General features: G+C 38.1%; 2 protein-coding genes across 3 annotated transcripts in view; one reads left to right on the top strand and one right to left on the bottom strand.

Annotated features, from left to right (window-relative positions):
* The window catches only part of septin5b (septin 5b), a 297,634-nt gene that overhangs the window by 110,311 nt on the left and 170,651 nt on the right, over window positions 1-16,672 (bottom strand). The window lies entirely within an intron of this gene.
* The window catches only part of grk3 (G protein-coupled receptor kinase 3), a 76,001-nt gene that overhangs the window by 43,060 nt on the left and 16,269 nt on the right, over window positions 1-16,672 (top strand). For both annotated transcript variants that reach the window (XM_077243598.1, XM_077243599.1), the window contains exons 3-14: window positions 4,916-4,989; window positions 5,244-5,345; window positions 6,103-6,177; window positions 6,316-6,377; window positions 6,494-6,545; window positions 6,664-6,755; window positions 6,843-6,942; window positions 7,051-7,129; window positions 8,285-8,415; window positions 10,290-10,384; window positions 11,821-11,928; window positions 14,468-14,534. In XM_077243598.1, coding sequence (XP_077099713.1) covers window positions 4,916-4,989; window positions 5,244-5,345; window positions 6,103-6,177; window positions 6,316-6,377; window positions 6,494-6,545; window positions 6,664-6,755; window positions 6,843-6,942; window positions 7,051-7,129; window positions 8,285-8,415; window positions 10,290-10,384; window positions 11,821-11,928; window positions 14,468-14,534 — 1,037 coding nt within the window. The remainder of the gene's footprint in view (window positions 1-4,915; window positions 4,990-5,243; window positions 5,346-6,102; window positions 6,178-6,315; window positions 6,378-6,493; window positions 6,546-6,663; window positions 6,756-6,842; window positions 6,943-7,050; window positions 7,130-8,284; window positions 8,416-10,289; window positions 10,385-11,820; window positions 11,929-14,467; window positions 14,535-16,672) is intronic.

Genomic DNA, 16,672 nt, shown 5'->3' on the forward strand with positions numbered 1-16,672 from the left:
GCGCTCAACATGTATGTCTGTGATTTAGCTACAATGATCAACACCTCAAAAACATGTTGTAAATAGTTATCTTTGATGCTCTTCACCAAGCGCTTGTGCAAGATGCACACGGGAGCGTTTGAAAGCAGGCGTCTATCAGCGGATCCATAATATATGCACTGATAGACGGATCATCTGATAGTCGCCTGCTTTCAAACGGCCAATCACAGACATATACAGTAAGTTGAGCACGTGAACACAATGGCCAATCAGAGACATATGTTGAGCGTGTGAACACAATGGCAATAAGAGGTGTTTAAGAATCTGTTCAACAGTGTTCAAAATGCTAGAAGGAGATGCTGGTGTCGTCACATTTTTTAAATTTCAGTACCTACTTGGTACCGAAGTCGGTACTTTTGACAACACTATTGGGCCCCTTGTAATTTCAGCTTTGCGTTGTATTATTTTGGTGTAAATGCTCCTTTAGTTCATGCATTCTGCTTTTTGAGCTACAGTGATGTCAACGTGAACCACCATTCACTCACAATTTTACTTCATTAATGTGATGGATTTATGAAAATAGTAGAACAAGATATGACTTTATCCATTGTGAATTTATTGACTTGTGAAAATGAGCCATTTCAGACCTGAAGATTGTAGTTTGTTGTGAAAAGAATGACAGTTTTGTCCTAGAAATCAGGCCATATTTATCTGAGCTGCTTTATCACCCTTGATTATCTTAATGTATCCCAGTATTAGCTGTCCGTTTTATTATACATTTATAAAATAGAAATGACAATACACATTAGGGCTGCACGATTTTGGGAAAATGTCATATATTGCGATTTTTGAGGTCAATATTGCGATTGCGATATAATAGGGCTGTCACTTTACGTTCGAAAATCGATTGCACAATCGATCGGACCAACCAACGCAAGTTTTGAAAACGAAATTAGGGAATCTATTTTAACGGTCTTTTCTCGGAGCGCGTCCAGCTCGTCACGATACGCCCACAGCGAACGTGCATCACACAGCAACTGCAGGCTCTGACAAACACAAATAAGAGCAAATTATACTTCTGCATAATGTTTCTCTTTTTACTACAAAAGTGTGAATTCTGCCGGTATTCAGACAGTCTCATGCATACAGATACAGATTAAGGCTACAATCGCCTACGTAGGCAACATTTGTTTGACATTTCTAATCGTACACAGCCATGTTGAAGACTGTTGAAGAATATTTTTCACTGATGTTATGGAAGTCCACTCTGCTTATTGTTTTTCGAGTATGTTGCACTCCTGTTTGTCATTGTGCACGAAACTTCACGCCAATAAATCATCAGGAATCAGGACTCCAGACTAACTTTTTTTTACCTCCGTCCTGGAACCGTCCTGAAAAATAATTTGAACCGTCCTAAAGTGAATGTCAACCGTCCCAAAATAAAAATGTTTATTTACTGTAGTTTAGTCGACTAAAATCTTATTGTATTTCGTCGACTAAAACTAGACTAAAACTAAAACAATTCAATGACTAAAATATAATGGGTTTAGTTCAATTGTAATGCATTAATTTAGAATTTCTTTAAAATTTCCAAACCCACATACTTCCGGAGAAAACATCTATTATTAACCTGTTAATATGAATGATTTTAAAGTTTGAACATGCAATACAGATACAGATTTAACTACTGTGACGTAAAAAATATCTTAAAATGAAATGAAACCACTTTTCCTAAAGTAGAATAGTCTTCTTTCAATGAATGATATATGCATTCTTTATAAGTACTTGCATACATCATTCTTTATTATTTCAAGCAGCAGACATATTTATTTGAATTAAATAAATTGAATCCTTATTAAAGCTATTAACGAGCAGTGAATGCTTTTCTCTTTTGCTTTTGTTGCTTGATCAATATTAAGGACACAGACCGCATTAGGTTTATTACCCACTGTCACTTTAAGGCATCCATGACATGCGGATCCAATTGCACCGATGCACATCCGATACACTCACAACTGTTTAAGACATAACCAACATAGTTTACATGAATACTCTCCAAAGCGGACATTTCGACATAATGTTGTGTGTATTTGTCCATTCAGACACACAAGAGAGCTCAATTCAGTCCTTGCGCGCTGTCTATGTGCATGGCTGCACGCTTCGGGTCGGGTGTGTGCGCACAGAAAACCATACCGAATAGAGCTCTTTTTTTGCGTCGTCACTCTTATTCAGATCTATATGTCTGCTCTACTCATTCTCCCAGACGTTTACATTTTTTTACGTTTTATGAGACATGCAGCGCATGTCAACCCGTGTGCAGCTGGGTAGATCAGCACGTTACAGTACAAATGTGCGCATCTACCACAAACGCAGGACATCAGTTCTGACTGGATCGCTTCCCAAAGCGACACTATCTAACATTTTCGTCAAGTTTTTAGATGCAGGGCCGTCTTCTTGGTGCTCAATCTGTTTTTACCTAACCGTTGTTTAACCAGCGCAACATATTTGCGATGTCATTAAGCCATTTGATATATGTACAGCGGAACAAGTCTCCAGTGTAACAGCATGAGAAGACGCGCTCCGTTGTAGTCAGCGCTTGGTCGGTTAATTTTGGCATTTTCTAAGTAAGTTAGCCTAATAGGCTAGTAATAAATAAACACGCAAACAAAAATGTCTTTCGTCCTGTAGACGTCCTGGAGAATATTTCTGTTCGTCCTAAACACATTTTCTATCGTCCCCAGGACGATAGGACGCCGTTAGTCTCGAGCCCTGTCAAGAATATTGCTGACTTGTGCGTGTCTCAAGCGCCGTCTTTACGTTCGTCCTAATGCCTGTTATTTGTCTGTGGATTTGCCCATATTTGGCGTTTAAAATGGAAACGTCTTTAGACATGGAAAATCGATTTTACAATCGATTCAATGAACACTTATGTCTCAAAAATCGAACAGATTTTTTTCACAAAAGTGACATCCACTGTGAGACACCAATGTGTACCTGAGCAAGACACTTCACCCCTAGTTGCTCCAGAGGCGTGCGACCTCTGACATACATAGCAATTGTAAGTCGCTTTGGATAAAAGCGTCAGCTAAATGAATAAATGTAAAATGTAATGTAAATGTAAAAAGTCACGCCGTGACCATGCGCGTCACCATCAATGCCCAAACTGAAACTGACTGGTCTTCTTTTTATTAGTGGTGTAGAAAATGGGCAAACAGCTCTGAGAGAATGGGTTGTCATGTCCACACATGCATTTATTTATTTCATATAATCGCATAGGCTTGACATCGCAATTGCGTTATGATTAATCGTTCAGCATTAATACACATACATACATTCACATTTTTAAATATATATTTAAAAAATAAGTTATATTATGTAAATGTTTGTCTTGTAAATATATAAAAAAGTCTGCAGGGACTGGGTGAATATAAAGTATCACAATACATTACTACAGCATTGTAACCAAAATATCTGTTATGCAATAAAAGTCGTTTTGGATATAAAGCATCTGTTAATGTAATGCGTAAATGTAAATTATTATGCCGCTAACATTTTAGCTGTGTTGTTTAGCTGTACTTATTTTAAAATGAATGTACATTGTGTTGTAGCACCAGAAGCACCATGTTTGTGGTGCTTTTTTTTTTGCATTTAATCCCCTAAAAGATAATTCCACTGCAATCCAATTAACGTCTGCACTGCCCTCCTATTTTAACAGTAGTAATCAGCTCGCACTAATGCTGCTGGTAACAGGAGTGGCCACGCTCTCAGATCTCATCGCCCAACGCTAGAACGTCACGCTAAGCCTCTAAAACAACGTTCCTTCCTCCTGCATCTTTCATCTGCTCTGTTTACATGACTTACCAAGGGCCATAGCACTCTTGACACTCTTAACACCCTTGAATTGCATTTCATCCTGTGACTTTTGCCCTGTGCGGTCACCCAATCAGACACCGAGACAGGCAGCAATCTCTATCGGAGGCCTGTCCCCTCTGCTCTGTGGAATGATGGTGGGCCATTATTGTTGCTATGGGAACAGTCTCAACTTTGCTGTCTGTGCTGATCTTCTCCCTCTGTGCCACGTCGTCACCACGTGAGCGCATGGGTTGTTTAATTGGTAACTTCTGCTGTGCTTTGTTAAAAAGCAAACAAGTTGAAGATGAGAAAGGAAATGCTCCAGCTGGCAGGATCGAGTCAAATGGAAGGTCAAGGTGGCTGTCTGATGGGGGATTTTCTGAATTAGGATAGTGGTGTCTGTCCTGTGATTTAAGGATAATCCTCTCAACAGTAACTAATCCGCGGTCCACTGGTTAGGTTGTTATTATTGTTCCTCATTCATTGAGAGCGTTTACCATCAGCACTGTACCAGTATCCGCAAGTCACGAATGAGAGCTAAACCGTTTGTTGAATCCCAGAAGCAGTTTGCGTCATATTTTATCGTGAATCAAGAGGGGGAAATATTAAATTGTTGTGCATAAAAACATAACCTTTTAATGACATTTACTTTCATGACACCATGGCAAATCATGAACTTTCTTTGCAAGGCTGAATGCATATTTATGATGAATATCCATAAAATATATATCGCTTGTGATCTTTCTTGTGTTTTCTTCACCGCGTGATATTGATTTGGTTATGAAAATACTGCTTTGTTGGAACAACTTCCCCCTTCAAAGCAAATCATATAATATTTATTCATGGTGATAAAGCTGCTATTTGAGTTGTCTCTTTATTATTTACTCTAGTTATACTTTTGTTTACTTTGGCATGAATGCCTTTCAGGCGCTTTCAAAGGCATTAATATAGCAGCTGTTTTATTTGCTTTATATTTATAAATACATTTTCTTGCATTGCACACTCTAAAAAGGTCAAATCTTTCTATCGTTCATTCTGTTTTGAACCTTATCTAACTGTTTGCCTTCCTGCCTCTGTTGCCCAGGTTTCCTCTTGTTCAAGGATTTCTGCATGAACGAGATCGACGAGGCCGTTCCACAGCTGAAGTTTTATGAGGAGGTAAAATTGGTTTTTCTATGCAAGCAAGCATCTGTATATTCCCTTCAATGGGTTTTGTGGTAATTGTGCATGTTTTTACTAAAGATTTTTTTTGTATTTGACCTGACTTATCATCATTCTGGTTATGACCCGCAATGACATGGCTAATCGATACGTTTTTTTCCCATTCCATTGACCCGAAGAACACCATGTGTCCTATTAAACAGCGTGGGATTGTCCCTGAGATGACGGCAGTCTTGTTTTGTCCTTTTCAGATTAAAGAGTACGAGAAGTTGGATTCAGAAGAGGAGAGGCTAACGCGCAGTCGACAGATTTACGACGTCTACATAATGAAGGAGCTTCTGTCGTGTTCACATGTAAGAAATAAATGTCAGAATCTATAAAATTGTCAATAGCAGTCATTTCTCATTTATATGACACAGGGCTGCAAAATGAATAAATAATGAATAAATATTCAAGATTTTGTATCTGCAATTCAGTTCTACTAATTTTGAAACGTGTTGGTTACAGTATCTAATTTAGATCCGCTCCTGTCGTGTCAAAGCTTTCTATTCGATACATGATTATTTGCAAGGTCAAATAGTGATCCAACAACTAATCAGTGAAGATGAATACTTGCATTTCATATAATAATTGTATATAATAAACTATATATATTTATATATATATTTTTTTATTATTCATAGAATTTTTTTATTATTTTATTATTATAAATGATATTTTGTTATAATTTTGTTTATAATCATGAGACCTAATATGATGCATGCAAAGGAACATGGTTCTATAATGCTGCTAGCTGGAGGGATTATGTTTCTTATTGTCCATTGAAGATCCAGAGACTCAAATGCTTTCTGTTGAGAAAACCATTAGCCTCCGTCAGTCTCCAGTAGTAGCTTTTCAGAAACAGGAAGCCTGAATGAACCAACACAATAGCTTATAGGACACTCAATGCCTGTGTGATTATGTCGCACTGTTTTATGTTGTGATAACCAGGAATGCTTAGGAGGTTAATGTCGATGCTTGACGTTTATTCAGGGGAAACTGTTCTTGTTGTTTTAGTGTTTTGACCTCCCTTATCGCAAATGTCACTTAATCTACCTTCCTTTCTCACAGCCCTTCTCTAAGAAGGCAGTAGACCATGTCCAGACTCACCTAGCAAAGAAACAAGTTCCTCCCAATCTCTTTCAGGTAAGTCCCCCAACATGACCTAATCGAACCTGTTTTTCCGGGTGCAGATTGGCTTTTGTGCTTTTAATACACAAAAAAAGAAAGAAAGCAGGGACTCACAACCGATCCTAATGCATTTGTTTGCTTGCCTCCTTCCAGCCATACATAGTTGAAATCTGTGACAGTCTTCGAGGAAAGATCTTTCAGAAGTTCATTGAAAGGTGACACAGACGGCTATAAAGCTAATAAAAAAGCGTGTTATTCAAATGTTCATTTTTGAGTTATTTTATTGCTTGGGAATGATTTTAACATAAAAACCTTTCTCTTTGTTCTATAGTGACAAGTTCACGCGTTTCTGCCAGTGGAAGAATGTAGAGCTCAACATCCATGTGAGATTTTTTTTTTTTTTTTTTACGTTTTGGTCCCTTGTGCTTTATGTACTCAAAAGTTATTCATGCACCTTTAAAAACTTTTGAATTCTTGTTTTATTTAATTTTTTGCATGTAGTTGACAATGAATGACTTCAGCGTGCATCGGATCATCGGTAGAGGGGGTTTTGGAGAGGTGTACGGATGCAGAAAGGCGGACACAGGGAAAATGTAAGTGCTGTTGTAAGGATGAAACCAAAAAGAAGCTTCTTTTGGGTTTGGATAAAAGGATGTGCTTACTTACTGTGTGTGTCTCAGGTATGCCATGAAGTGTTTGGATAAAAAGCGGATCAAAATGAAGCAGGGAGAAACGTTGGCGCTCAATGAGAGAATCATGCTGTCGTTGGTCAGCACCGGGGTGAGTGACACGTTCACAAGTGCAAACTCAACTCGTCGTACTCTGACTGCACAATTAACATCCCTGTCTCATTTGTTGTACCCTCTCCATCTCTTTTTCTCTCTGCAGGATTGCCCTTTCATAGTTTGTATGACATATGCCTTCCACACCCCTGATAAACTGTGTTTCATCCTGGACTTGATGAATGGTAAGGGAAGCCATCATCTCTTTGGTCTAAAGGCTTGTTCATGCCAATCTATAAGAGTCAAATTTTTATACTAAAACTAGTTTAATGACAAAACCTAAAATACATACATTTTTCGGTACACAAAAGACTAAAGGGGGTCTCACACGGGACAGACATTGTACAGACATATCTTAATTTCATAATACCCTTAAACAATAAATATTGTTGACCACAAACTGACAATAAAATTTGTGCATCCGATGTGCAACACCTCTTGACGCTACGTGGCGCTTCACGACTCCAAATAAAAAATAGCAGAAGTACAATGCTTTGGACTCTGTGTTATGAGTTCATATTGATTTGATTTTATGTTTTGTTTTAGATTCATGAGCATATTTTTGTGCTATAGTTTAGATAGATAGTCTCACCAATCCAAGACAACACCACCCAGTGTGAGATTGTAGAAGGCCATTTAGGGCTCTTATTTTGGCCTTCCTCTATAACTCAATGTCAGCCTGAACATGGGGTGGAGCGTCCTCTTCAGACACACTCACACTTCCTGTATCTGTGCTGCAGCACAGGCCACTTCTCTGAACGTCCTTCTTGATTTGTGAAACAATCACACCACACACTTTAGAAACAGTGGATTTAACAACACAAAAGCATTTAGACACTCAAGAATCTAGTTGTAATAACCCTTCCTACATATCAGAATTATAAACATTTTCCCAGAATTCTCAGAAATGGACACTGTTCAAGTGGCTGTACATGTGACATCTCAATCAAATTACAATAATTATTTAAACTCATACTGGGTAGACTAGAAGATCCTTAACCGACCTACAACTTGAAATATAATTAGAGAGGATAAATGATTTTGCAAACTGCAATTAAGTATAAATGTCGATTAGAAATCAAATTTTCCGGAGTTTATTCAGTATTTGTTTTTTTGTTTGGTTTTGTATTTTTATTATTTGATTTTTATCTTGCTTTATTTTATTATGCTCTTTTTTGTTACTTTATTTTTGTTACTTAATTTACTTTAATTTAGCTGTTTTTTTTACTCCCTACAAAAGACTGAAAAAGTAAAGTAAATTAATTGGTTACATGGTGTGGAATCCCTGATCTTATATATTTATAATGCAGTTTAACAGTTTGATTGTTCTTGTCTTTCAGGCGGAGACCTTCACTATCACCTATCTCAGCACGGGGTCTTCAGCGAGAAGGATATGCGTTTTTATGCAGCTGAGATCATACTGGGCCTCGAACACATGCACAATCGTTTCGTAGTCTACAGAGACCTCAAAGTAAGTTCATCGCCAACCCAGTCGTTCCTCTGTCACTGGAATAGCTGTTCTTGTGATTCCCTATTCCCGCTAAAAAGGGGAAAATTAAATGTTCCGTTCGAGTTTGTATATTTTGTAACGTAAGCTTGAATCTGTTCTGCGTCGTCGTCTGAGGTTATTTTTTATTAAGTTTGGCTGAGCTGTCTCTCTTGGCAGCGCTGTTTATTGTCTTTAAACGGAAAAGTACGTCATATGACGGAGCGAGTCGAGCTTAACCTACAGTCCCAAACGTAGTTTAGTCTGCCTTTGCGATGACCGCTAATATCATGTCATTTGTCGACCCTCCATGTGGAAGCAGCAGAGCATAGTTATGCAATCGTTGTGAATTATGCAATTTTATGTGAGATGTTTGGGCTACGTGATTGCCAGATTGCTGAGGATATGCAGGATCTTCCCTGACAAGCTCCTGAAACGGGAGACTGCACATGCGAGCGGGGTGCATTCTGTGAGCGAGCAATCCTGTTTTTTTTCCTGTTTTTCAGCAGTATCACTGCTGTTTTGTGTCAAAGAAAAACTCAGCATGAAATAGATCACGTTTGCTTGCTTATACCTCTGAGCAACATTCCTGAGAACCATAATGCATGGGAAGATTTCCAGTGCGAAATGTCTATTATAGGGATAGTTCACCCAAAAATGAAATTCGTTATTGTTTACTCGCAGTCATATCATTCCAAACCTGTATGCTGATAAATATTGTATGTGGAAGATAATTTTTTAATAATCGTCATGCAAATCTTTTTATAACATCAGTAGTTTAATGCTAATATATGGCTCATAGGAAATCTCATTGGTCAAAATTGATTAAAGATCAAATATGTTCTCATTGGCTGTGATTGTGTGACATTCAATGGTGGAATGGTCCAAAAAAAAATATATATATGTATATATATATATATATATATATATGTGTATAAAATTATTATTTTTATTTTAATATTGTTTTTTTGTTTTGCTTTGTTTTTCATGTTTATTTCGACTCGACCGTCATAGTAGCAACAGCCAATCACATTACTTTTCCAGTGTTGCATGAATGCGATTGGTTAGCATCAGCACTAGGGTATTTGCGTAGGCGATCTGATTGGCTGACACCTGCGTTGACGCTTGAAAAGCTGAACATTTTTCAACGGCAGTTGAGCAACGGCAGTGACGCAGCGCGACGGAACCCACAATTCAGTTCGGCAACACATGACGTCATCCAGTCAAAGTAAACGAGAAGCGGTAACGCAGACGCCCCATGTGAATGCACTGTAACTAGTAAAGCGGAAGAGACGACCAGGTCACATGTGCTCCGCGTTGCCACTTTGCTTCACTGAGGCACTAAAGCGATCTGTTGCTCTACATTAAAGAGCTCCAACACAGTGTTAATTGTATGAATTTCGTAAAAAAATTGACAGAATTAGAAACGCTGAGACTTTACAGAAGTAACAAAGCAGAAAGCTTATTGGGATTTATTGGATGGGAGGCTCGCTACAAAGCTTTGTTCATTCATCAACTGAAAACAGCATAGGCTGAAAGATATTTCTTGGGATTTAAGAATCGATATTGGTTCTTCAAAATGGGAATCAGTTCAAATCGAGAAATCAATATTTTTAACCCAGCCCTATTGCGCACGCTTTCCGTTATGTACATGGTCATGGTTTTTTGCTGGAAACTTTTGGCTTTGCACTTTGACAAAAAGTTACACTATTGCTGTTTTTTTTTATTTTCATTAAATGTACTCCATTGAATAACAGTAATGCCCAGTAATTTTGTAGGTGTTGCTCACAAAAAGACAGTCTGTTCTTTATCAGGCTCTTAAAATATTTTTTTTGACTGTCCTAAACTCCTCCCCACAGCCTGCAAATATCCTCTTAGATGAACATGGACACGTTCGCATCTCTGACCTGGGCCTGGCCTGCGATTTCTCCAAGAAGAAACCACACGCCAGCGTGTAAGTTCCTCTTCTCAAGGGATCAAACCCACATCTTTTATTAGTGTAAAATAAAAGTGTATCTTATTTGGGGGAAGTGTGATTGCGTCTGTTCTCTGACAATGTTTCTCCGAGTTGACACAAGCTCTTCGTTGTCTCATACTTATGTTTGAGCGTATTGGAGCTTTTTGCGGCCAGTTATAAAATCTTAAACCAATATAATCTGTTTTTTCTTTGTGCAAGTATACAAATACTTTAACCAATAAATTACATATAAGCAATCATGTTATACATGCATGTGGTGTTTGCGGCCACATACTATACTGTATGTTTCAGTGTTATTCCTCAAATTAATCATTTTATTTTGTAATCCAATAATTAATTTGGAATTATTCAGCTTTTAAGAACAAGCTGAAGATATGCCGGTTTCTCCAGTAGTGGGTGGAAATAATGTGCAAATGGTAATCTCATTGGCTAGTGCTCATCCCAGTTTTGATTTCAGCAAATAATTTAGAGGGATCGCAGACAACGTGTTTAACATTCATGAACCCAGCAGCTCATCATTAGTGTGTTGTATATTGTTATTCTAGTAGTAGTATCAAAAGTATTAAAAGTATTATCTTTTAATAATATTTTATATTATCTATTACTCTAATCTATTTTTTACAGTAACTGAATGACCAACAATATCTTAAGCACCACCACCAGTCCTAAGTTCAGTTAAAATGACAAATATGCATACATGGTTACCAAGTTTTAGTTCTAATTACTGAAGTTCTATCATTAAATAGTGCTTGATTAGCATATATATATATATATTCATATAAATAAATAGTATATCAGTCTGACGAAATTTACTAGCCAATGGTGATTCTATTGCCAAGGTGTGCGTAGAGGGTTAAATCAAAGAGACATTTATAATGTCACAAAAGCTTTCTGTCACATTTTTGATCAATTTAAAGTGTCATTGCTGAACAAAATTTGTTTTGTTTTTTTAAATAAATCACTACCCCAAACTTTTGAATGGTAGTGTTGGTGCAATAAGCAGACAAACTCTGATGTTTACAAAGCTGAAACGAAGTTCTTGTGGATATGATGCCATAGCCGTGACAATTGTACATATTTACCTCCAATGTTTACATGTCAGCACTAATTTAATGCTCCTTTCAATAAAAAAAGCAGTTATTCAACAAATGTGCTCATTTTAATATAGATGGTACAATCTTAAAGGCACAGTAGCAAAAACATTATGCTCAATTCAAAGGGTCAGAGAGAGGATGGAAAACAAAATGAAAATGCATAACAAAATTAGTTTTTGGTTGAGTGGACTAATGTAACAGTTCTTTTGACTGTTTGTTATGTATAAGAATGAGCTTTGTTATGTTTACAGTCAGTGTGCTCAGCCTGGGGGGTGTGTACGGTTTGATTTTAATGTGCATTAATTGCTGTGTTTGCAGAGGTACCCATGGCTACATGGCACCTGAGGTTCTGCAGAAAGGAACAGCGTACGACAGCAGCGCCGACTGGTTCTCTCTGGGCTGCATGCTGTTCAAACTCTTGCGAGGGTAAGACCGCCCTCTGCAGCGGCCCGCTCATGAATTCTTTATCTGTCTCTCTCTCTCTCTCTCTCTCTCTCTCTCTCTCTCTTTTAATCTCTGTCTGTGTTTCTCACCTGTTTGATGTGGAGTGTAAGGTTTAAATGTCAGGGGTTTGGAAGCAGGAGGTCAGGAGCAGACATCATAGAGAAAAAAGGCAGAAAGAGGGGCGGGGGAGGTGGAGACCACTGAAACGGTTGCTAGGTAGAGAGTGGGGGGGTGAGAGGAAGATGTAATGGGGGGCGGAGTCTGGTGCATGTCTTTCCATTGAGGTGTGTCACACACACACTTCAAAGCAGAATGAAAGCAGGTCAGAACAGGCATGGAAAGCTTTCTATACATTTAAAATTTACACTCCATATTAATAATTGTATATATAAAACGTGTGTGTATGTATGTGTATAAAATGATAATGAATTATTTATATATAATTACAAATAATAATTTTAAAATATATACACACACACACACACATACAGGTCCTTCTCAAAGAATAAGCATATTGTGATAAAGTTCATTATTTTCCATAATGTAATGATAAAAATTAAACTTTCATATATTTTAGATTCATTGCACACCAACTGAAATATTTCAGGTGTTTTATTGTTTTAATACTGATGATTTTGGCATACAGCTCATGAAAACCCAAAATTCCTGTCTCAAAAAATTAGCATATTTCATCCGACCAATAAAAGAAGTGTTTTTAATACAAAAAAAAAAAGTCAACCTTCAAATAATTATGTTCAGTTATGCACCCAATAGTCAATACTTGGTCGGGAATCCTTTTGCAGAAATGGCTGCTTCAATGCGGCGTGGCATGGAGGCCATCAGCCTGTGGCACTGCTGAGGTGTTATGGAGGCCCAGGATGCTTCGATAGCGGCCTTAAGCTCATCCAGAGTGTTGGGTCTTGCGTCTCTCAACTTTCTCTTCACAATATCCCACAGATTCTCTATGGGGTTCAGGTCAGGAGAGTTGGCAGGCCAATTGAGCACAGTAATACCATGGTCAGTAAACCATTTACCAGTGGTTTTGGCACTGTGAGCAGGTGCCAGGTCGTGCTGAAAAATGAAATCTTCATCTCCATAAAGCTTTTCAGCAGATGGAAGCATGAAGTGCTCCAAAATCTCCTGATAGCTAGCTGCATTGCTGCCCTTGATAAAACACAGTGGACCAACACCAGCAGCTGACATGGCACCCCAGACCATCACTGACTGTGGGTACTTGACACTGGACTTCAGGCATTTTGGCATTTCCTTCTCCCCAGTCTTCCTCCAGACTCTGGCACCTTGATTTCCGAATGACATGCAAAACTGAGCAACAGTCCAGTGCTGCTTCTCTGTAGCCCAGGTCAGGCGCTTCTGCCGCTGTTTCTGGTTCAAAAGTGGCTTGACCTGGGGAATGCGGCACCTGTAGCCCATTTCCTGCACACGCCTGTGCACGGTGGCTCTGGATGTTTCTACTCCAGACTCAGTCCACTGCTTCCGCAGGTCCCCCAAGGTCTGGAATCGGTCCTTCTCCACAATCTTCCTCAGGGTCCGGTCACCTCTTCTCGTTGTGCAGCGTTTTTTGCCACACTTTTCCCTTCCCACAGACTTCCCACTGAGGTGCCTTGATACAGCACTCTGGGAACAGCCTATTTGTTCAGAAATTTCTTTCTGTGTCTTACCCTCTTGCTTGAGGGTGTCAATGATGGCCTTCTGGACAGCAGTCAGGTCGCCAGTCTTACCCATGATTGCGGTTTTGAGTAATGAAACAGGCTGGGAGTTTTTAAAAGCCTCAAGAATCTTTTGTAGGTGTTTAGAGTTAATTAGTTGATTCAGATGATTAGGTTAATAGCTTGTTTAGAGACCCTTTTCATCATATGCTAATTTTTTGAGACAGGCATTTTGGGTTTTCATGAGCTGTATGCCAAAATCATCAGTATTAAAACAATAAAACACCTGAAATATTTCAGTTGGTGTGCAAATATGTGTGTATATATATATATATATATATATATATATATATATATATATATATATATATATAACTGTATGTGTGTGTATATATATATATATATATATAACTGTATGTACATTTTAAAATGATCGCAACATTTTATAAAAATAATTTATAGCATTTTAAATCTTACTTAATGTTCAATGTTAATATGTATGTGTGTGTATATATTTAAAAATATTATTTGTAATTTTATATAAATAATTCATATCATTTTCTTGCATTTAATTTTTACTTTTTGAGGTTTTAGTAAATTAGAACTAACAATAATCCATCTGATGGATGCCGATCTGTCTCATTTTTTGATTTACATCAAGACGATGAGTCAGACAATGATGTGCTTGTGTCTCAGTCAACAACTGAGATTGAAAGGTTTTTGAACTCTCATGGAAACCCCCCCTCCCGCCTGCCTGTCACTGCTAAATCACCACATGTGTCCTCTGTTTGACGTTTCCAGGCTGAGCAGTTTTGTGTGCGGTTACATGAACTCTGTTTCTTCTGTTCTCATAGGCACAGTCCGTTCAGGCAGCACAAGACCAAAGACAAACATGAAATTGACCGCATGACCCTTACCATGGTAAGAAACTACACGCAGCTTTATTTTTGCCATTCTCTGTTGTTTGTCTTTATGTACCTTCACACATAATCATATATATATGAGACTGATCTAATTTAAAATTGCTACATTGTGCATGGTGAAATGGACTGAAAAATCCCATAGAAAAAAATAGGCCAGCAGTTACCTAGAACATCTTAGCGACCACACAGATCTTTTCTAGTGAAGTGTTACCTATAAATAAAGTTCAAACTGGAAAGTGTCTTTTGGAGAGCTTCTTAATGCTGAATGATGTATATTGCTGTGAAACGGGAGATGGATAAAGGAGCCACAGCTTTCCGTGGAAGTGAAGAGCGAACATTTCATCACTGGAGCACCTGTGCCTTTACACCCACTGTTTAACAAGGGAACGCTAATGGAGAGGAATTTGCATCCACGCTTTGCATTTACTGTCCTCCTCTCACCATTGCAGTAATTTAGTTCTCACCGAGCTGCCACGCTCTTGACTGTTGTACAGTCACTAGAAAGGAAGTCACTTGTGTTAATGCTGATTTGGGACTTTTTGTGGTTTCCCTTTAAAGCTAAGACACAAGTGAGCTGTCTACTTAAGTGTAAATTCTCCCAAGGCAAAAATAAACTGCCTTCTGAGATGCCTGGCTTTGATTAAAATCAAAAGCATCATTGCATGTTGCTTTCACCGATAAGGCAGTCCCAGAATACATTGCGAAAACTTAACTCAGTGCAAATGGCACTTTTTTTCAGTATTGAAAAGTATTGATAGAAAAGTTACAACACAGTATGCCATACTGGCGAAATACACAGTATTTGTGTATGGCATGTATTTGTGCTTATTACTGTATCAGGTAGTTAGACTCTATTTCGCTGCTTATGAAGGTAATTTCAAATGAGAAATTATAACTTAAAGCATAAAGTGCGTCCCAATTCACATATTTATGCACTATTCTAGGGCTGCCCCCTAATAGTCGACTAGAAGAGGTTTGGTCGACCAACATTTTATTAGTCGGTTAGTCGCAGAAAAAAAAACTACACAGGAAGTGGAGAAATCACGCAGTCTGTGATGGACCGAACGTTAATGGCAAGAAATCCAAACATTCGCCCATCATTTGCCGACTTTAAATATGGCTTATCACTTGAAACATGTAAGTAGTAGCAACATTACAAGTCCACTCGCTCTAATGTTAACCTAGATAAATGTGCACTATTATTAGGCGCATAAGTGTTAAGAGCTTAAGCGCATAAGCGCTTACTGCATGACATACAGGCTCCTAACTCACAATAACAACAAAACGTTGTGCTTTTGTAAAATAATAAAAACATTCATGATGATCTTTCTGCCGTCTTGGTCTCAGTGAACTGAAACTCAGAGTATACTTTCCTCACAGACATTAGAAATATATCTATAGAAAACTTGAAATATCTACTTTTAAATGAACAGATTAAAGTGGAAGATAAATATTCTCAGATTATGTCATCCGTATGACACGTGCATATAGGCGCGTCCACTACTGGGGAGATGGCGAGTCTGCATCGTGACCTAATCTCTGCAGCCAAAAGCTTTATGCGTATCTTTTATCGCTGATTAGGCTATGTAATATACAGGTCCTTCTCAAAAAAATTAGCATATTGTGATAAAATTAATTATTTTCCATAATGTAATGATAAAAATTAAACTTTCATATATTTTAGATTCATTGCACACCAACTGAAATATTTCAGGTCTTTTATTGTTTTAATACTGATGATTTTGGCATACAGCTCATGAAAACCCAAAATTCCTGTCTCAAAAAATTAGCATATCATGAAAAGGGTCTCTAAACGAGCTATTAACCTAATCATCTGAATCAACTAATTAATTATAAACAGCTGCAAAAGATTCCTGAGGCTTTAAAAAACTCCCAGCCTGTTTCATTACTCAGAACCGCAATCATGGGTAAGACTGCCGACCTGACTGCTGTCCAGAAGGCCATCATTGACACCTTCAAGCAAGAGGGTAAGACACAGAAAGAAATTTCTGAACAAATAGGCTGTTCCCAGAGTGCTGTATCAAGGCACCTCAGTGGGAAGTCTGTGGGAAGGAAAAAGTGTGGCAAAAAACGCTGCACAACGAGAAGAGGTGACCGGACCCTGAGGAAGATTGT

Source organism: Siphateles boraxobius, unplaced genomic scaffold (assembly GCF_051911475.1).
Source record: "Siphateles boraxobius isolate OS27281-9 unplaced genomic scaffold, OSU_SipBor_1 25, whole genome shotgun sequence".
In the NCBI taxonomy this organism is placed as follows: Eukaryota; Metazoa; Chordata; class Actinopteri; order Cypriniformes; family Leuciscidae; genus Siphateles; species Siphateles boraxobius.